This window comes from Mya arenaria, chromosome 5 (genome assembly GCF_026914265.1).
Source record: "Mya arenaria isolate MELC-2E11 chromosome 5, ASM2691426v1".
Classification (NCBI taxonomy): Eukaryota; Metazoa; Mollusca; class Bivalvia; order Myida; family Myidae; genus Mya; species Mya arenaria.
This window is the reverse complement of record NC_069126.1, coordinates 44,295,672-44,318,071: the sequence shown is the minus strand read 5'-3', so window position 1 is coordinate 44,318,071 and position 22,400 is coordinate 44,295,672. Positions and strand designations below refer to the sequence as shown.

At 33.3% G+C, this 22,400-nt stretch overlaps 1 protein-coding gene across 7 annotated transcripts; it reads right to left on the bottom strand.

The window, feature by feature from the left end:
- Nucleotides 1-1,229: 1,229 nt before the first annotated feature.
- LOC128233684 (uncharacterized protein MAL8P1.12-like) lies at nt 1,230-21,984 on the bottom strand. Of its 7 annotated transcripts, none has more exons than XM_052947484.1 (13): nt 20,716-21,984; nt 19,659-19,721; nt 19,052-19,114; nt 18,820-18,882; nt 15,384-15,446; nt 13,077-13,139; nt 12,085-12,147; nt 10,543-10,605; nt 10,266-10,328; nt 8,585-8,636; nt 8,139-8,233; nt 3,196-3,383; nt 1,230-2,308 (listed from the first exon to the last, which is right to left on the bottom strand). In XM_052947484.1, exons 1-13 carry the CDS (start codon nt 21,607-21,609, stop codon nt 2,170-2,172), a joined length of 1,872 nt encoding a protein of 623 aa, XP_052803444.1. In that variant the 5' UTR covers nt 21,610-21,984; the 3' UTR covers nt 1,230-2,169. The 7 variants fall into 7 exon arrangements, with proteins under 7 accessions (XP_052803444.1, XP_052803446.1, XP_052803445.1 ...); XM_052947486.1 differs by having other exon boundaries at nt 3,269-3,383; XM_052947485.1 differs by having other exon boundaries at nt 8,585-8,618.
- Nucleotides 21,985-22,400: the final 416 nt, after the last annotated feature.

Here is a 22,400-nt window from a genome sequence, read left to right as displayed (position 1 = left end):
ACATTAACATGTTCCTTTGTTTGCACTGTAAAACATGGGATAACCCAATTCATGTTCATTGGATGACAAAACATGAGATAAACCTATTGAAATGTTCAATAGCTAACCCTACAAAACATGAGAGAAACCTATTTACATGGCCAATGGATGATCCCTACAAAACATGAGAGGAACCTATTAACATGTCAAATGGATGGCCCTACAAAACATGAGAGAATCTTATTAACAAGTTTAATGGATGATCCTAAAAAAACATGAGAGAAACCTATGTACATGTTCAATGGCTGACTTTACAATGTAAACATGCTTTAAAATTATGGAAACCTCCATTAACATGTTCATTTGTTTGCCCTATAAAACATGAGAAAACCCAATTACATGTTCATTGGATGACAAAACATGAGATAAACCTGTTGAAATGTTCAATGGCTGACCCTACAAAACATGAGAGAAACCTATTAACGTATCCAATGGCTGACCCTACAAAACATGAGAGAAACCTATTAACATATCCAATGGCTGACCCTACAAAAAATCTATTAACATGTTCAATGGCTGACTCTGCGACACATGAGTGTGATCTATTAACATGTCCAATGGCTGCAAGTACAAAAGATGAGGGCAACCTATTAACATGTCCAATGGCTGACCCTACAAAACATGAGAGACACCTATTAACATGTTCAATGGCTGATTCGACAAAACATGACATAAACCTATTTACATGTGTAATGGCTGACACTACAAAAGCTGAGAAAAACCTATTAACATGTTCAATGGCTGACCCTACAAAATGTGAGAGAGACTCGTTTACATGTCCAATGTCTGACTGTATAAAACATAAGAGAGACTCATCAACATTTGCAATGCCTGACTCTGCAACACATGAAAGAGACCTATTAACATGTTCAATGGCTGATCTTTCAAAACATGACAGATATCAATTTATATTTTCAATGACTTACCTTACGGCACATGAGATAAACATAGTTGCATGTTTTCTCTCCATTTTAACAATTATCTTACTATTGCTGTAATATATATCCCCGTGTATCGAGTCTATACATGAATTGTTTCTTATTTGTGGTGTTTTCTATAAGAAATCATAAATTTCCTCAACAAGAGATGAAATTAAGGGAATACAAAACTTTTTAATAGCCACATTGAAACATATATACCTAAAATATGTCTGAACGCCCCCCCCCCTCCGCCCCCCCCGCCAAAAAAAAACAACAAAAAACAAAAACCCCAAAAGAAACAATAACAAAATAAAACAAGAATCAATAACTGTTTAATTGGTGTTGAAGTTTTGTTTAAAACAACACTGCTACGCCAAAACAACAAATCAATAAAGCGTTCACATTGAGCTGACATATTAAGTTATTTTACTTGACTTTCATCTTGAGAAGCAATATTTACAACATCTGCTATCCGAGCTATTGAAGAAAGTATACACGAGCGCGAGTGTTGTGGCTGGGGTAACTGTTCCAAGGACAAGGACAACATACAACAAAAGCGTGCGTAAAAATGAATAGCGTTTATATGTATTGGCACGTTCCTTTTTGCACTGATATTCTCCGCACACATGGATAGCCCATCTGTCTTCATATTCCGATTAATATGCTAAATTTCAATACAATCATAACATCATGCAAACAAAACATTTGCACAATTTACAACAATTTTGCAAACTATATATGATAAAAACTTCATCCATGTGCTTTAAAGTGATACACTTTAAATACATTGAATAATTTGTAATAATAATTGATTAACTTTCATTTTGTACTTTTAGACACACTTAGGGCTTACGAAACCTCGCTTATGTCATGAATTTAATAGGACCGAGAGCTTGCAGCGCTTACCAAACAAACATTTACCAGACAAGATAAGATACAAAGTATATAGTATATTCTAGAAAAAGTAAATGATTTGTTTGTTGTTATCATTTTATATGTCTTCTTGCCAATTGATCCAAACGTTATATAACAACATCGTAGCACGGTATTTGCAACATAGCTTGTAGCCATATATTAACATTTCCCATATATAAGCATAATATAACGCTATCGTATAATGCAATTATTTCGCATGACTTAATAAATCTTTAGCTATTAAAACAAATATCGCCTGATAGAAAGACTAACGACAACAGGAGATCGATGAAAGTCACGCAACATCGACAGTGAAGGTCTCTTCCAGCTCCTCCGTTAAATCTATGTTAGTCTCTGTGATGCCCTTGGCTGCAAGCTCCGCTTTCACCATCTGTATGTATTCATCATAGAGCGTTGATATAGCGGTTTTCCACCTAAAACAACGGTATAACTTCAGTAACGGTGTGATTTTGCATGCTTTGGTATGAAATCTTATTGTTTCCTCAAGTTGATAAGATTTACCTTTTGTGTTTTTCTTTATTGAGGATTGTTGGGATGAGAGTGAGGTTTTATGCACTTAAGCTGGTTTAAACCCCCTGTAAATTTACATTTTACTGACCGTTCCAAGGCGGTACCTACCAATCCTTGATAAACATACCTAGTTTTTTTTATATATAGTATGTATGCAATGTGCTGTTTGTGGATGTTGTGCTGTTTTTCCATGTTTGTGATTTTTTTTATTTTTATGTTCTATGTCTTTGGCGTTTACCCAGTGCCATTAAACCGGGTTTATGTTTAAACCTTTTGCTACTGAACTTGTTGCTGTAGTTTTTCGCATTATGTGTTACACAGAAGTTATTTCGTAGTTCAGAAAAATGATCACAGTTAAGCAGAAAGTACTGACATCCAATAATTGGACACCAACCAAAACGACACTCGCGCCTCCCAAAGAGTAAAAATGAGTCCATTATAACAGCTGGTACAAAACTACACCAAAAGCATGACTTTTTTGTATTCTTTGCTTCAATATTGATACATCTTGTAAATAACCTATAAATGTTGAACACCTCCGATAATGGCTTTTTCTGACAAGCACTATTAACAGGTAACAAATTCTGATGCTGATTCACATGAATGTTTACTATGTAGTACTTTGTACCCCCTTAACACCACGTTCAGACGAGAGACTATCATTTACCGAGACGTTATCTTGGAAAAGCCTCTCGTCAAACGGTACAATGAACACAAGTTTTCGTCGAACGCCGCCTTTAACATTTTAGACACCTGCTGACCCTTATTTGTACTGTGTAACTATTCTTACGAAAAAAAAGGACGAAATAGTGATACGCCATCCAGCCCAACACACTTGTCTTTAGTAACAGTAAACATCAGACCTCTCCTAAACGTCGCCTTCAACATCCTACAAACCAGCTGACCCTCATAGTTGTTCTTCAAACATCCTCTAAACATCCTGCCTTTATACGGTTTCCCCGGGCTCGGATTGTATTTCTACAAGTATATTAAGGGCATCTAAACGCTCGTATAATAAGGAAAGCTATGCATATAATAATATAGCATACACTATATATTTTAATTTTCATTCTAAATGTCTATTATAATTTCTGATGTTTAGTACCGTTTGGCAAAAAGCAACATTTTATGTAAGTAGATTATTTACGACCTTTTTGAAATATGTCTTAAACAACTACGGAAGAAGGTCTGACTGTTTTCTTAAACAAGGCAGGCTTTCGTAACATACGTGAATGATGAAACTTGATTTGACTGTGATTATATGAAAATAAAGCAGATCAATTTACTCCAAAACAAATTCATCTATTTCAAGACTCAAAGTTATATTAAAATAAGAATATGTATGAGAAGACGGCACAAACGGTCACTGACACCTTTATAGTTATATTATATTAAACAGACTGTGACACCATATCCCATTGATCGCGAGGGCACATCTTGAAATCATTAAAAGTAATTATCACAAGTTTGTATTTAGATCTGCATATTAAACCTATAAATTCAGGGCATACTGATGATGCTTTTTTTCTATGAAGTAATTATCAAAAATTCGTATTTGGATCTGGATATTAAACATGTACATTCAAGGCATACTGATAATGCTCCGTATTTGTTTCAAACATTGTCATATTGAAAGAAACATACCAACCATGCAATTCATGAATATAATATCAAAATAATGGATTCGGCTGGAAGATGGTAGACATTTTATGAAAGTCCTTTCCAACAGGTTTAGTGTGCACAGTAGTTAAGCTTATCATGGCTTTTCGGTTACTATTAACGTTTAAATGAACAAAAAATAATAAACACATACTATTGATTTATATAAATACTTGCAAATGTATGTTTTATCACAGTTGGAAACAAATAATGATTATATGACGAGTATAGGCAACAATAGAAAACAATGCATTGTAAAGTGGATTGAGTTTGTTCCCCGTAGGTTTAGACGTATTTGAAATTGGATTTGTTAGATGAAAGACTGAACGTTTAGTCACAACACTACATGGAAGTCAGCTTGGAGATGCACATGTTATGTTCTCAAGTAGCTATAATCGGGAAGACAAGAAACGTGTACATTAAAAAGAGAAATGATGACAGTGTTTTACCTCACAATGTACAATACAGTACGGACTCGCAAAAATGTTTTAGCATGGAGATCAGTAGCTAGAACGCTACAATGTGTGTTAAGTCGCGTATGAAGCACTTGTAGGGTTCTATTTCCATGAAGGTAATAAGCAAGCCGGGTAGAGTATGATTTTTTTAGCTGCTCCTTGAATCATGAAATCGAGTCTGCTGTTTAGAAAAATAGACAACGGATTACAGACGGAAGAAATGAGTTCAAGTGATAAGAAGTGCGTGCAGGGAAAGGCTTGTGATGACCAGCGTTGTATAACCAGTAGGTTTTGAGTTTCGATTGTTTGTGGTACTAAATCACAAACATGTTCTGGAATGACTTTTTTATTTTTGCAAAATTGAATAAATCGAAGTTTATAACGACGATTTTACAGTGTGTCTCATCCGACTCCTTTCTTGATTTTAGTGATTGATACAAGTTTAATGGCGCCTGTAATGCATCTTAAAAGTTATTGTTGGATCATTTCAAGCACTCGATTTTCTTCCTTATGTCATCCGCATTAGTCTTTGTATCGTTTATGACATATGTTTTGGATTGAAACAGGTGTATCGCCTGAACAAATGTAGACTTGACAACACTTTTAAGACAGGACCACCAGCTTTTTCAATAAGTATTTTGAGTTTTTAGGTTATCTGCTAGGAATAGATGCTATATGTGTTTTGATTAGATTAGTTGTCTCATTCTGGAGCGTTCTGAACTTGTTCAATCGTTGTTCTGAGTTATATCCTCGTGCCTTGCAGTAAGCCCGATGACGTCGGCTAATGGTGATGTCTAGCAAGGGAGGTTCGTGATCCAGAACTTGTCAGTTCGGTATACAGCTTTTCGAGATATCTGGTACAACTGATACGATATAAGTATATGATGTCAAAATCAATATCGCAAAAAAGAGTTCGGTTTTTCGAAACTGAAGGGTCCTTTGATGGAACATTGACATCTTACATTTTGGTCAAGAAATGGATCTGCAGCTACACTAGAATGAATAAGTGTTTCCTATGATGTAAATATAATATCTGTAATGGCCTCAGATGATTCAGTAAAGTAAGTTGGATTATCAATTATTAAAGACACGGAAAACTTCTCACAATTTTTTCGATTCTTTCGTGGATACCGGAATTAATAGCCAGATGAATGGATTCGAAGATATATGTGTGCTTGGTTGCTGCATCCTCGGCACCCCAGCGTATCATAACCTAAATAATACCCTGGGCAAATCAGCTGTAAAATTCTCGAACTTGTAAATAATCAATAATGTGATTTCCAGCCGCTTGATTGGTCGCATGATGGCCTAGAAGTTACGGCTGTAATCTTGGTTCGTAATAATCTAATGAAATCACGGCTTATAAATCGTTTTATGCAGGATAATGTTAAATATGACGATAGATATTCAAAAAGGAGATTCTTTCCTTTTTTATCGGCTATTTCATTGGTCGGAAAATGATTATGAATTTTCAAGATTTATGAAGTTTCCCTAGCCATTTTGCCCAGGGTATCATTTAGGTTATGATACGCGTGGGTGCCGAGGATGGGTTGCTGTCGTATTTGGTGGTCAACACAATAAACTAGATAGTATATATTTGTTAGATATAACTAATGGGACCCATATACACTCCAAATCAATTATTTCCTGGTCGAGCCGTCTTTGTTACAAAATCTTGCTCTTAACACATAAAGTATCTCCGCCGTGATTATCGTCTTTTTGTAAGAATCAAGGAAAATCTCTGAAATATCAAGAATATTGAAATCTTTAAGTTCTGAATAGAGCTTTGGAAATACGATCAGGACATTGTTGTGAACAAATTAGATTTTACTAGGTAAGTGAGGTATTGTACATATTGAGGAAGTGGACGATATTGACGTGGTTCTTGATTTGAGGCAGGATTTGGATGCATGTCACCTGCTATTAAAATCAATATATACATAACATATGACATAATTATACATATACATTATTTACAAAAGTAACATGTGAAACTATAACTTTTAAGATGGGCAATGCTCGATTGATAGTTGCGAGGATTTCAGCTTTAACTCAATATTTGAATCCTTTAGTAAAGAAAGTAAATGTACAAAACATGAAATGTAGGGTAATATAAAACAACATCAGTAAGAACCTGAATCTAACTTCATAACATTCGTCCATGCTGAGTGGAGAAGAAATGCAATCATAAGGATTGTCAGCATAATATGGCTACGCATGAATAGAAAAATAAAAGCGTTCAAAGCGTTGAAGAGCTGTAGTCTCGCCAAGCATGATTTCACTTTCTGTTACAATTCTGTTCACAGGCAATAAAAATCAAATCCAAAAAATAGTTTCAGTGGCCTCAAACTGTAATCGATAAGTTCCTGTCACTATCTATGATGACATATGATGAATTCCTAATCCAATAAGCTAGTTTCATATCAAAAACTGATATATCTAAATGTACTTGCTTTCATCTAACGTATTAATTGCTAGTGTAAAGTTGATCAAATGAAACCTGATATTGACTGAGAACGTTTTGACTATTTGTAGTAGGTAATGTAAGGCAGTGTCAACATGTGTCCATTATCTGCGGGATTATCTTTAATAAGCTATTCCCCTCGGTTCCTCAAAATATGTATTCAAGATTCGTTGGCTTTCTTTCAAATTCACATTAACGTTGCAATCTATGAAAGCATTAAAATAAAGTGGTCTTCAATCCGCACCAATTTTAACCGCAAAACACATTACATTTCATTTTTTTTTCATCCGACGCATTTATGATTTTAAATGTCATTTCAAAAATACATTTCACAATACCTGATTTCGATTTGCGGTCCTAAAGCATAAAATCAACTAAAATGTCTAACTTTAAAGGGTAAGGTCGATTGTTGAATATTTTGCAGGAGTCGACCCTCATGTGCAAAACAGTTTTAAAATACTTCGAATAAAGATGCCCCAAAACGATTAACCTCAGAGACCCTCCTTCTTAATAGCAAATCAAATTTAGTTTGATCGTAATCAACCTCTCTATCGTATTTATAACTTAATTTATCAGTGATGTGATATAATCATTCATTTTTTTTTGTATTTAGGGCATTCACATTTTCTGCGAAGTACAGGAAGCAGTCTTAGAATACATATTTCAATATAGTGATAGCCATACTACCAGACTTTCTCGTAAAAAAACTCACACCTTAAATACTACGATTTTAGCTGGGGGACCAACCATGATGAGCATACTTATGCTGAATCTATAGTTAGATAAGTTGAGTTGCGTATATATTTTAAGTTGCGTATATATTATGTTATATATTATGCTGTTTTAAAAGTTCATGTTTTTTCTTTTTATTGTCAACTGTACTGATACTCGATCAAATCATAATATTTTTTAAAGATACCATAATATATTGGCAGAAATGTAGTTTCACGTTGAGGGCATTCTGTCTGTATAAGTTGGATAACTAAATCACAAATATTGCAACAAGTGAATGTAGTTTTGGAGAACGATTAAGTGGTGCAATATATCTTTGCCTTTTTATTGTTACAATCAACAGTATGGTGTTAGGAATATCAAGAAATTACTTGCGAGAATTCGTCAGCTGGACACTCGTCATTGACAAACAGAAACGATTACCGTATGAATACCATCCGGGAATGTAAATAAACACTCAATTGGAAAGTGTTGTTCCAGGTTAATCTTGACCTTCACTGCTCCAGTGGGCTGCGTCCCTTTAACAAACATACTAATTATTAATATTGTAATTTCGATTATTGATAATGGATTTGGTAAAACACACATTTTGTTTGTTTTTCTGCTAGATTTTGTTAAAGAAGCTAGCTACACAACCAATTTAAAACAGCCAAAACGATCGATACTATGGATCACTTTTCCCTTGTTAAAGATTTGGGGTTGTTACTCAATTAAAAACAACTTTTATTAACCAACACTGACTTAAACAATAATAATTATTTACTATCACCTAAAACATAACTATATATTAAAATAAAGATAATATAATTCGTCACCAAATTATACATCTATTTACGTGTATACTACGTAATTGTGTAAGGGAAACTTACATTTAATGTATTCCTTCAAGTGAGTACACTTTGCCTGGAGTATTGTACATTCCTTTAAAAATATTAGTTATAACATATAAATGAGAAAGAGGATATGGTTTGTATACAGAACTTATTTCGAAAAACGACACACGCTACATATCAACCAGAACATACGTTTTTCATATCTTTTATCGCTGTATTCACTGTTTTATCTTTGTTAAGGCATGAGTCAATCTTAAACAAAAACTGATATTTTTCACACAATGGGTTTTAGTAAAAGACAGCCAAGTCATTCTACCATTTTAAAGTGACTTTCGTACTTCTTAACTCCGTCTTAACGTTGTATCGTGCCTACTAAAATACTAAGAAGTTTCGATATGCAATGACGTTTGTAAAATGACCTTTAAATGTGATATTTACCTTTAACAAGCAATACGCTAAAACATTCTGCCAAGTAATTAAAACACAACAATAAAGCTACAGACTTTACATGAATTTTAGACGCCCTCCAGCCCAAAATGACGACTGCTCTTTGATGTACCTACATCCAATAATCATACTTAACAATGCATATCTGTAAACTGAAATTTTGATAATATATCTATAGTAGTGTAATAAAATAACGACTTGTTCTATAAAAATCATGTCTTATCACAATATTAAATAAATTCATGATAAAAAATGAATAAAAACAAAATAATTTATGTTTTCAATCAACGTTTATCCACGCTCAGTGTATAAGACAGATACTTATTCGGATCTTTTAAACATGTACGATAGGTTACTATAATATGCTATACAATTAAAGCTAGGATTGCAGAATGGCTTGAGTAAATTCTACCAATTTTACCTAAGTATGTTAAGCATCTTCAACGACGGAAAATAACGGAACTATTAAGGAAGGAATTTTGCCATTATGTGCGTTCTGGATGCATCGACACACACTCCTATTTACGTATAGTGTGTCACAGACAAGCAGACGAATACGTAAATATTGTACCGGAATAATTATTTAAAGCAAGTAATGTTGTACCGTGAAAGTCATTCGGTACTTGAAATTATTTATCAGTTGATGAGTTCGATTTACTTTATTTGTTTATTGTTTTAGGTCGATACTGGCTATGGCGAGGCTTCAAGGTGATGTACTATTGTTTTTACTGATACATGTTTGAATATGTGTGAGGTTATTCGCATATAGACTAGTTTCAACTCACAGTACATGCGTGTTTCAGTGAACCCGTGTTTCACATCATTCATTAAAGAAACATGTTGATGCTTGTGTGGTATGTTTGTGTTGTTTATGTATCTCATTTAGATTCATTTGGACCATTACTTCGTTTTGTAAACAAGGTCTTATATTTGATTTTCTTTTAATAATGGGCTGGTCTATTTAGTTCCGTTGCGCAAATGTATTTTAGGTCATTTTGTAAATAATTAGCAGGCAACAGCCTTTCAAATTATACCAAGGTTGTATGGGATCAGAATGCATTTAAAAGTAACATTATCGCCAAAATATGAAAGGAATGACAATTGTATTTCTACATCCGATACATAAAATGAAGTATGTACTAACAGTACATGTTTATAGAACTTAATTACTATAATTATCAAATCAATTGTTTGTCAACCTTTGTATTCTATATTGAAGTTATTCTTTTTTAAAAGAACATGTTTACAGGTATTGTACAACATTGTTTACTTTCTCAGATTTCTGTATGTCCTGTTTCGCTTTCTGTAAATCTTTTTCGAGTCCTTTCTTTGTCTGAAAGCAAAGAGGCGAAAGATCAAGTCAGAACTTGAAATTATATTACAATTTCAAATGAACAAATGGAAATGAGTATATTGAAAAGCCATATTAGTTGTCTCAATACTATGTTGCCCTTTACTTTTGTTGTATAGTAATGACTGCTTTTAGTATTTTACTGCATGTATATCTGTACTCTAAAATTCAAAAACATGTTTTTTAAAGGTGTCACCTTTTCTGAATTATCACGGTCTTGTTTAACTTCTTTCAACTCATCACACAGTTCCTGTCTGCACTGAAAACGTAGAAGGATTGGTTTTTGTGTAACATATGTTAACTGTAATGTTCTATACAAGTAAAACTATACACCAGAAGAAATCAGATAATGTGCTATTTAGCCAGTTCTTTTCGGTTCTACTGGCGTCCTGCATAACAGATAATACGAATATATTTGAATATGGTGTCTTATTTTCATATTTTTATCATATTCATTACTATACATTTATATTAACATATTTCAAATCAATATGTATTGTCATGATAAACAATGATTTGTAACTCATGGTAATATACACGTCTATGAATATTAAAGTGATTTATACTGCAAAATAGTACATATGTTGATATTATTACATGATCTATGAATAAATTGTTTTGCTTGGACACGGAGCAACATTTATAAATTAAAACTCGCAATATTGGCCTGTGTATACTGAAATTGCAGTTTTTTAGAACTTAAGAATTTCGAATACTTTTTTTAGACTTCATATAACCAGAAAACTATTTCTGACGGAGTACCCCATCAACATTTTTAATTCCACAGGAATATATAACGTAGTTTGTTTTGATTTTCATTATTTGAATTGTGTTTGGTAAAAGACACTTCAAAGGTTTAGGTATTTTCGCTAAACAGCGACGAAGGTTATGGCTATGTCTACGATCATCTCAAAATATTGCTATATTCCTAGCTGTATTCTGAGGAATACATGTACATAAAGCGAAAAGGAAACCGCTATAATTATAGTGTTATCACGAAAACAGAATATAGCGAGCATATGTTACACCTTTGTGTCGATACATAATTTTTTCGACTGATCTCAACAAAAACGATTCAGACCGTTTATTCCATCAAATAGCTTAACCAAGCTGAGCGGGATAAGACAACAACTTCATACAAGAATGTTGCTAGTTTTCCGTGTAATTGCACGCGTTATTGGTACTCAAGTCTGTGTCATTAATCGGCTTCAGACAAGAACAGGGTATATATCAACCGAAGAGAAATGTCCTTAATGTGATAAAAGTTACCAATAAAAAGGTACTGTCACTATTTGGAAATGGATCACAATTGTTTTTACCTTTGTACCACTTTTGCCTCAAAGTCAACAGGTCAGATCAATCATGACCTTTTTTATGATGAGATCATGTTTCGCAAATTGTTAATTATCTTTTTTTCTAAGGAAAATCGGTTTATTTTAGTAAAGCTACATTCCGTGACCAACAAAAATATGTCATTGTCCCGACTGTCGAGCTATGTTCCCAAAAACCAAAACATTATTCACTTTGTCGTCATATCTGACTTCTTGACAAGTGTCACCTCAAACAACAACGCCATAAGGCTGCCAAGAACAAGTGGGCATCTTACTGCGATAATGATGTTGACATTTACCTTTTTGGTAATAACAGAAATCTTGAAAATTGGAATACTGAACATACTAGATTTCATTTTATGCCATATTTTGCCATAGTCCTTGGTATTTTTAACTCTTGATTTTACCTTTTCAGAATTGTCCAATCCCTGTTTCACTTGCAGAAACTCTTGTTCGATCCCCTTTCTAATCTGAAGGCGTATAGAAATCCCAAATAAGATATACCACAATAAATAATATTGTTTTAAAATTCCAAAAAGAGTGAATAAATGTCGAAAACAACGGTACCTATGAAGGAGACCGAGTTTTATTTAAAAGAAATGATCATAAAACACGACAATATTTCAAAATTATAAGACTTTAGTATATCACTGTATATTTTAAAGCATTCACCAAGCATTGAATATTTTTGTGCTTTCTGCTATTAAATACACGGTTACAATCATGTTATCAGTAATTATTAGTTTACATCTTTGCATTATTTAGAAAGTATTTAAAGGTTTATCACTCAAAATTGATGTTTTTTGTACACAAGTATGTATTGATTTTGGAGTGTCATTTTTAAGATGTTGTTTTATTATAATTTTGACATATGTTGGAATATATTTAGGTTATTCGGTTATAAACTACTTTAAACATACAGTTCAATCGTGTTTCAGTGAAACCGTGCTACTCGGACCGTTCCAAGGCAGTCAACACATCACTCATTGAAACAACTATGTTGATTTGTACCTGGTCTCTTTGTGATGTTTATGTATCACATTCAGTTTTGTTTAGTCCCTTACATTGTTCCTCTAACATATATGTCGTATATATTTGAGTTGTTTTTAAAAATGGGTCTGTCTACATTTATTGTGTAAATGTATTTTATGTAATTTTCTTTGTTATCAGCAGGCAACACATTTTCAAACAATGCCAAAATTGTATGGGTATTTCTACACCCGATGCATAAAATGAAGTATGCACTATCTGAACATATTTATATAACTTAACAAACTATTAATGATCTGTTGTGATCAATTCAAATGGCTGACAGCTTTTTTCTTTTATTTTCTTTATTTCAGTTATTCGTTTTACAAATAACTTGCATACAGGTATTGAACAACATTGTATACCTTACCTTTTCAGATTTATCTATGTCCTGTTTCACTTTCTGTAAATCTTGTTCGAATCGCTCCCTTGTCTGAAAGCAAAGAGGTGAAAGCTCAAGTCAGAACTTGAACAAATAATAAAATGGCAATGCGTATATTGAAAAGCCATATCAATTGACACAATACTAAGTGTTATCCATGTATAACTGTACTATACAATTCATAAACATGTATGTGAAAGGTGTCACTTTTTCTGAATTATCACGGTCTTGTTTAACTTCTTTCAGCTCATAACACAGTTCCTGCCTGGTCTGAGAACGTAAAATGACTGGATATTGTGTTTAATATATTAACTGTAATATCGTATGAAATACAAACTATACACCAAATGGCCTAACCAAGCTGAGAGAGATAAGACACAATCTGCATACAATGATGTTGCTAGTTTTCCCTGTGAAATTAAACGAGTTAATGATACCCCTAATGTTTAAAAGGTACTGTAACTATGTGAAAATGGACCACAATCAGTCTTACATTTGTACCACTTTTGCATCTATGAAAAACAGGTCAAGACAATCATGATCTTTTTATGATGAGATCATGTTTCGCGAATTGTTAGTACAAATGCAAGAGTTTTGCAGTCTGTTCTGCAAAACAATAAGCTATATGTGTGCAGTTTTGCATGTCACAAATAAATCATATTTCTTCTTATTCCGCTGAATCATCCGAGTCCATTATTGCTTTTATCTTTATTTCTAAGGAAACATTAATTCATTCTGGTGGCGTTGCAGTATTGTGTGGCCAAAATGTAAGCTATCATTGCCCCGTCTATGGAGCTATCCGTTTCCTAAAACCAAAAAAAATCCCCATGTTTTCGTCATATCTGCCTTTTTGACAAGGGTTACCTAATAAAACATCGCCGTATGAATGCCAATTATAATTGGAAATCTCTCTTCGATAATGATGTTGAATTTAATCTTTTTGTAATAACAGATTCCTCGAAAAGTTATATACCGAACAGACAAGAACAAGCTGTCCGAAGCCCATATGGATCTCAAAATACTTATTCCAAATGCTGGTGACCCTGTCCTAAGAGCTTTATCAAGTCAACTTCCACCCAAGCGATACCTCCGTTATGATCCGGTAAGTATGTCGTTCACGATACAAATTCGTTTGTCCTTGTAATAGCATATTCCACGTATATACTAAATATTAGCGTATATAATTTTTACCACTTTCATCCAACGTCATCCATACATCTGTCATAATGCGTAGTGTTGATCACTAAACCATACAGCGACGTTTTGATGTTATAGAACTCTATTAACGACAATAGAAAATAATTTAAGGAATGAATTGCGTGATTGATGTCATTATGAGGGTATATTAACGCTGTTGAGTTAGTTTTAGTGTGTGGTGTCCGTAGAACTTAACGCGTGCTTGAACCAGCCCAACCTCGATGCCCGGTAACGACATCAATCACGCAATTTATAACTTTTCTTTACACCCATAGTTTATAACTCACAATACTTTTTCCAGAATTGTTAGATATACCTTATTTTTAAAATCGTTCATTTATTCTTTATCAAACGTCAGGTAAATAGAACGACCCGACGGTAACCGGAAACATTTTATCATTATACGTCACAATAACACAGGAAACATCACAAAGACTTGTTACATTTAACAAATCATTAATGAACACTTTTCAGCATCAACATTAAAGTTTTCCTTGGCCTGCTGACAAAATTCATAAACAGACACGATGTTTAGCGATTCCAACAAGATGTTGCGTTCATCGGATGGCCAATTGGATGGCCATTCATTTAAGAAATGGAAGATGAGGTGTAAATATAGGCGTGTGGTAAAAATTATACAATCGACCATTCAGCTAATCGATATTCACACATTGATATCAATGTTACACACCTACACAAAATTTATTTTCGCAAGGATTTTTTTTGCTTACTTCTTGCCACTCAGTCTGTTCCAATTTTAAGAGTTCATCCTGTAACACACGAACACGCACACACACACAACCACCCCTCCCCCCCCCCACACACACGCATGAACGAACATATAGTATATGAATAGAGAGTCACGCGACATGTGATAGCATTTAATTTAGTAATACACTTTGGAAAATAGCTCATTGAGCAAATCATTTTTGTTATCATTTACCCGACTTTAAATCAAGATTATTCTTTATCATGACTATATCTGTAACTTGTGCATTTGTTTGTTCTACCAAAGATAATTGTAAACGTTTCATTGCACGTGCCATCCCTGAAGATACGTTATATAACATTCTTTTACACAATTCTCAAATGTCTTACCTTTTCAGAATGATCAAGTTTCTGTTTTACTTGTTGCAGCTCATCACAGAGTTTCTCCCTTGTCTGAAAACGTGAACATTATGATGCATACTTATCTGTATGAATGACAATGACTGACAATAAAAACTAGACGACAGCATGTCAGGTGACGGTAAAATCAAGTTTGATTGCTCTGATTTATATAAAGAAGGTTTGACAAAGGTAATGCTCAACAATGTTCATTAAGATTAAGTGCATCCACAGCATTTCATTATTGACCTTCACCTTACCTTCACATAGTCAAAATAAGAAAATGATTTTTCGTAGTCTTGTAAAGACTATACTTGAAGGCAACAATGGAAAACAAACTGTTTCCGGGAGAACATTCCATGGGGATATTGAAGATGACAGAAAGGAATTTGGTTTGACATGCAATATTGCGAATATCAACAGAATTCTGAAGTAAGCACTGTGTTGTGAGTGCTGTTTTTTTGTTCTGTTGTTTCATGTTTCTTGTTTCTGATTATTTGTATTTTGGTTCTACGTCTTTGGCCCTTACATTGTTACACGGGGTTTATGTTTTAATTTTTGCTACTGAGTTTGTATCTGCAGTTTTTCATATGAATATTTTAGGATTTGTCTAAGGTTATTGTAAGAGATTAAATCATCTTATAGAATATGTTGTATGTTTTTTTTCCGCCTTGTTTCCCTTTTAGATCTATTTCATGTTTTTATATGCAGATTTGAAAAGAAAATAGTCGTGTTGCTCCGGATATGATTCAATATGCCTCGTGTTTCAAAAGAGGTGCATGATACATATAATTCTTCAAGCTATTTACGATCTAGGACGTATTGAATGATCGCATGACGTAAATAGGTTGCAGGCATTTGTTTCAAAGGATCAGATATGTCCATGCCATGAGCAGATACTTGATATTGTGACGCCCGAATGTTTGTTAGTTTTAACTCTCGCTATGTGAACAGTATCCATTAAATTAGGCGGATGTGCCTGCCTTTTATATTTTGAGATATGTAAAGTGATTTTTCGGTGGGAACAATGATACAAACCACATTTAAGCATATTGGTATCATCCAGGTCAAAATGTAAGTGTTGATCAGCAAACATAGGGTCATTGATGATGATATATAGGATCGAGTCATCAGCAAAGCGATTTATGGGTGTTTTTATTTCGCATCAGATATTGAACCAGTAAAGACAGTGCACTGTTTTCTTTCACTGAAAGTATCAATAAGCCATAATAATCACAGGGAACCGAATATGCCACTATCCTGAAGATTGGACAAAACTATACTGTACTAACATTTAAACCTTCATCTAAAGGAAGGCAGAACGAAGGTCATTAGATATGAGCTGATTGAATGTGAAATCCTTGGGTAAACATGCCGATAACGAAAACTAACATAATTACTATGTATGCATTGAAATCTTAGTTTACAAACCTACATACATTTATATTTTGCCAGGACTGTCGTAACGGTTGTAAAGGTTTTATTTCAAGGGTTATTAGGATGAATTTCGATATGAACGATAAGAAATATAAGCATGTTTGTATAAGGTCGCAACTTTTTTTTTTGATAAACAAACCCTTGTTGTAATTTATAAACTTGTCACACGTTAAACTAAATAAGTGATCAGTACGAATGATGATCCTTGTATATTATATATTATTAAAATTGACACAAATGCAGCTTCGAATGTTTATTACATTTTCACATTCAGTTCTTATAGCTTCTTAAATATCATAATTTTAATCAGCTCACATGTTGTTGTTGTTTTTTTTATATTTTGATATACGAATAGCTTCGGTTGTGTATTGGTTATCATTCCATAACACTCCATTAGATAGCATAGTCTGCTTACACTTTCATTTTCTTATTTCAGTTTCACTATAATGATGTTATAGTACGCGTATTGATACTAGTCACTAGTGGAGGAATTACTCCATGCGCGGCGCAATTGGATGGTGTTATAACATCGTGCAGTTTAAATATTGTTCATGCCTGTTAGATAATTGTATACCCAGTGACCTTCCTTTGAAAGATTCCTGTTTAATTTCAATTAAGTGTGTTTTTTTTCTTTCTTAAATGTTAAACTTATCACATTAATCCACACTAATATGAAAATAAGTAAGGAAAAGATACTAAAAGCATTGGTAAACAGGTTTGTGTTATTAACTTATGTCATAATGGATTATGTCTTTTATGTATTGTGACGATTAATTACGATGCTATCGAAGAGATTGGACCTTGGGCGAAAGATGTTGAAATGAAAAATACGGGAATTGACATTATTTGCTTTAATTTAATTCCTTTTAAATATCAGTATACTGTATTTGTTCAGACCTCACAGGGGAATTGTATCATTTGCGAAATGATTAAAATATTTCAATGAAAAGTACTACATTTGGAGACAAACAGATACATTATACCTATGATAGGACGTGCCAGAAGAAATAAACACACATGTTTAAAGTAAAGTACAACCAGAGATTGTGTTTGGAAATAAAGATCCTGCCTCCACAAATATGCGGTTGAAACTGAGAAATAATCAATGATAGACATGGTATTTTTACATTTAGAATGGAGATGAACAATCAGTAATCAAAAACATTATTTGAATATCTGGATTAAATAAATACTTCTTTTTCTACTTTCTATTTCGGATTTTAGTGTCGCTTTAAACAAGCGTTTAGGAATGTTGAGGTATTCCATATACCATTTGGGATGGATGAAATCATTTCACGTTTTCAAATATAAACAAAAACTATATAATAACTATTTTACAAATAATATTTAGTTCAGAATGAAATACTATAGACAATGGCTTTTTTAAAATGACAATATACCATTGTATTGAAGTCCAGGATGGGTACAGTGCATCTTGTCAACACAAGAAAACACTTGCGTTACTCGATATCATGAATTACAAAAACATTTGAAAACCATCATTAAGAACAGGTTTTTTATAAGTACTCCAATGAATCTTATTTTCTTTTGATAACTAAAATAAATACAATTCAAAATATACACCATTTGAATACGAGTATCATTATTTACATTTCTTTTTAACCCATCACACATTATGGAACCGCTTCCATTTGTTCAGAAATTTATAAACAAGCGTCTAGGCTATACGGATTAACTTAAATGATATCGGTAAAACCCTTCTTCGCATGTAACTACCATACGTATACCATATGTATATAAACAAATGAGTTTTACAAGTTTTCTTAAATAAAATGAATTATGTGTTTTTTAACAATTCTAGAATGCAATACTGAACTTTTGGTGTAAAAATAAATAATGAGTTGCGTGAATGATGTCATTATCGGGAATATGAACGCATGTACTTTAACCAGCCAAACTGCGTCCACACAACAATACTGATATCATTACCTTAATTCATTTCTTCATTGAAAGGCATTTCTGCTTTTACCTTTTCAGATTTCTCCATGTTCTGTTTCGTATTCAGTGACTCTTGTTCAAGCCCTTTCAGTGTCTGAAAGCACACATGCAAAAGATAAAGCTTGCAGTTGCAATATATCATCATAACACATGTAAAATGCCAAACGCAAATGTCATTGCATATATCGCAAAGTCATATCAATTTATACTATTCCCTTGCGCATTTCATTTATCGTAAGAACTACTGTAAGTGTTTTACTTACTTTTTCAGAGTTTTCTAAGTCCCGTTTCGCTTGCAATAACTGTTCTTTGATCTCATTTCTTGCCTGAAAAAGAAGAGGATTTGTTTGAAGTTTGAAAACAGGTCAATAACAACGACGCTTAAATAACATTATTGCAAATTGAAATAATGAAACCAATCTTTACACACCCGCATACTTTTGGGTTGTACCAGGACTTTATTAAAGATATGTACGGTAAGATTTTTTAACAAATAGCATTGCGCAAGAGGGAACATACTGTTGACCGAGGAACAGTTCACTTAAGGTATGCATTTGTTAAGCAGCAATGCTGAAACGGCACTATTATGGCTTTCATTTAACACATATTCGCGTTGTTCAGTGTTCTTGCAATGTTGCACCCTTTTTTCGGCGTAAAACATACAATTTATGCAATAATTTGTATTCGTATGTTGCGGTTATTTTCTTATCGCGTATTATGTATATGAAGAAAGTTTCAACATTATGGTATGTGCAAGAAGGTAAATGTCCATTTTATTTTAATGATCGAACTAGTTTTTACATTTCAGCAATAACACGCGTGGACTTGAAATAACTCCTTAGTTTGCTATTTATCTACAAATATAATTACCGTTTCTGCTTTATTTGTGTCCAGTTTCGCTTGGATTAATTCTTCGAAAAGCTCCTTACGAGTCTGGAAATAAATCATTTTGTGATAACTAATGCAAATGTTTAAATATGATAAAATGTATATGATAGATTTACTAAAAATCAAAAGCATTAAAATGCCATCAGGTCCTTCTTCTGGCCAGTAGTTTGTCCATTTTCTGAAACCACTTTTTTGATTCAGCAGACGCCAAAATGTATTGTTTTATAGAAGGTATTGCTTGCGATTAATCAAGACCAAATGTCGCCGTTTTGTGGTGTGACAATGATGTTTCGCTACAAGTTATGAAACACAACAAAACATAACAAAATTCTATCCTATGAAATCAGACACGAACATATATTTGTTTTGGCCTCAAGGAACAATTGCCGAAAGGCCATCAACTCCATTCGAAGTTTTAAATATTGCACACTTTTGTTCAATTTTGTGATTTCGTTATGTTTCCTATTCCCATATATTTTGATAATGTCAGAAAATTAATAGTAATTCCGAAGCAAAATATTAAAAACATACTTCATTTAGTCTGGAAGATTACAAATTAGGCCATCAAACGATCAGTTTGTATTGAAAAAAAAGCAAAAATCAAGCATGATAATACTGCAGCTATATTGTTTTCTGTTATTTTTATCACACGTTTTACCTTTAATCGATACAGAAATTGTATTGGGTAAAGAGTATACACATCAACAAAATAGCAAATGGCTGCATTAAATGACATGCTTAATTGTTCATCGGATACTGGAATTTGATTCTTACAAATAAAAGCGTAGTATTATTCGGGTTAATGGTACATGTACATCTGTTGGCCTATTTGTTGTATAGAGTTTTATATACGGTTATAGCCTTTATTCATTATTGATACACTACTTATATAATTCTATCTAATAGATATTCCTACATGCGATATTATTGAGAACGGACCAGTAAAATGATGCATTTGCTTACCAGCATTGAATGTTTAATCTTAAACCTGTCGTCATTGTCGGATGCATTTGGATACATAAAACAGATAAAAACATACTTTTTCATTTTCGACAGTCGCATTCCCGATTGATAACGTGGTTACTTCGTCGCTTCCATCAACTTCCTCCTGAAGTTCGCAAACATCAGTCAAGTCTTCAATCAAGCACTTTAAGGCAGCCGTATTTTCCTTTAAACAAACATTTTTAAAGGTATGCTTATATTCAGCCTCTTTCATCTGCTTTTTGGCCTTTGAAAATCCCTTCTCAAAATTTCGGCTCATGAGGTAAAGGCGACCTGTAAATGAGTTGTTCACAAACTCATTGAGTTTACTTTCCTCTTGAATAGCCCAGGACACGTTATCTTCACAAATTGAAGAAATGCATGAAAAGGCGGCTATGTTTTCGTCTTGAAATATTTGCACGTCCTCTTTGAAACTACTTATCGAATGTTCCACTTTCTGTTTTAGTCTATTTTCCAAATCATCCAATTTTGTTTTGCATTTAACCACATGGGCACTACTTCTTTCTTTTTTACTATCAACTTCTTTCTTTATGCGCTTACTGTCATCCTTAAAAGCATTTAAAGCTGCAAACATAGCATTACATTGGTCGTTATCAATATGGTTTGCCTCAAGACACAGATCAACAACCTCATGACCACATGAAATATGATCCGAACGAAAACATCGACCACAAATCATTAATTCATGAATTTGACAAAATAATAACGCCCTTTCAGTCGGGTGGTGTTTACATATCTCCTCTGTGATATCATATATAAAACTCCTTGAATTGTATCCATCATTTCCGTACATCTTCAGAATGTGGGTTTGGAATGCCCTTCCTGTCTTGTGAATTCCGAAACACGATTCACCAATGTTTCCACATGTATTGCAGTATCCAACTGCCTGTTCCTTACAACACATTTCACACGGAACTTGGTTGTCTGCCATTTTAATTGTTGATTTAAAAGATCTCTTTATAATCCGAATTCTAAATGTACATTTAAATTCACTATCATGAAATAAATAGTGTGAAATTCAAAAGAAATCTCTAGTAAAATGTTATCATTTAACACCGGGGACAATCGACCTAAATTGTTTTGAGAAGCAATTAACTTCCTTGTTTAAAATATGTATTGTTTATAGGTAGAATCATACATTACCATAGTCTTTAACCAAACACTTTATTCATCATCTTTGAAAAACACATTTACCCATATAAAAACACACTCAAAAAGAATCCTTATTTGAATTCACATAATCAAAACTCGACAGTAGTTACTATAAGAAAGCACACGAAATGTTTTCAATGTAAACAACTTATGTACGTTGCTAAGGGAGCAGTCAACAGTTTTGATAAGAGAAGATTTAAAGTGTTGACTTTGCATGGGTAGCGGTTCATTATCAGTTATTTACCGAATGTGTACGTGCAGTTGACACTTGTTTCAGTTTGTCAACATAAAAAGCTTAAAAACGTCTGGCAACCTTTTATTACCAATGTTTAAGAAACTTACTATTCTATTCTTCTTTAATACTTCTTAAAAACAGCGTTATGTTAATGAAGAACAACCAACTGTATGTGTATCCGTCTTTCTCTATTTATTAGTAAACATACTGTATACGCATAAATATTGAAATATTATAATGTATATCCAAAGTATTTCTAACGAAGACATCGACGTATTACCATATGCGGTATTTTACGTGTTTTGTACACCACTTTGTACATTAGCCATTCATAA

What these genes read in the sequence shown, in the direction of transcription:
- LOC128233684 (XM_052947484.1), bottom strand. Translation starts at nt 21,609, where the DNA reads ATGGCAGACAACCAAGTTCCGTGTGAAATGTGTTGTAAGGAACAGGCA. An exon ending in ACACAAATAAAGCAGAAACG is followed by an intron (nt 19,115 to 19,658) that starts GTAATTATATTT and finishes CTTCTTTTTCAG; the next exon opens with GCAAGAAATGAGATCAAAGA. An exon ending in ACTTAGAAAACTCTGAAAAA is followed by an intron (nt 18,883 to 19,051) that starts GTAAGTAAAACA and finishes GTGTGCTTTCAG; the next exon opens with ACACTGAAAGGGCTTGAACA.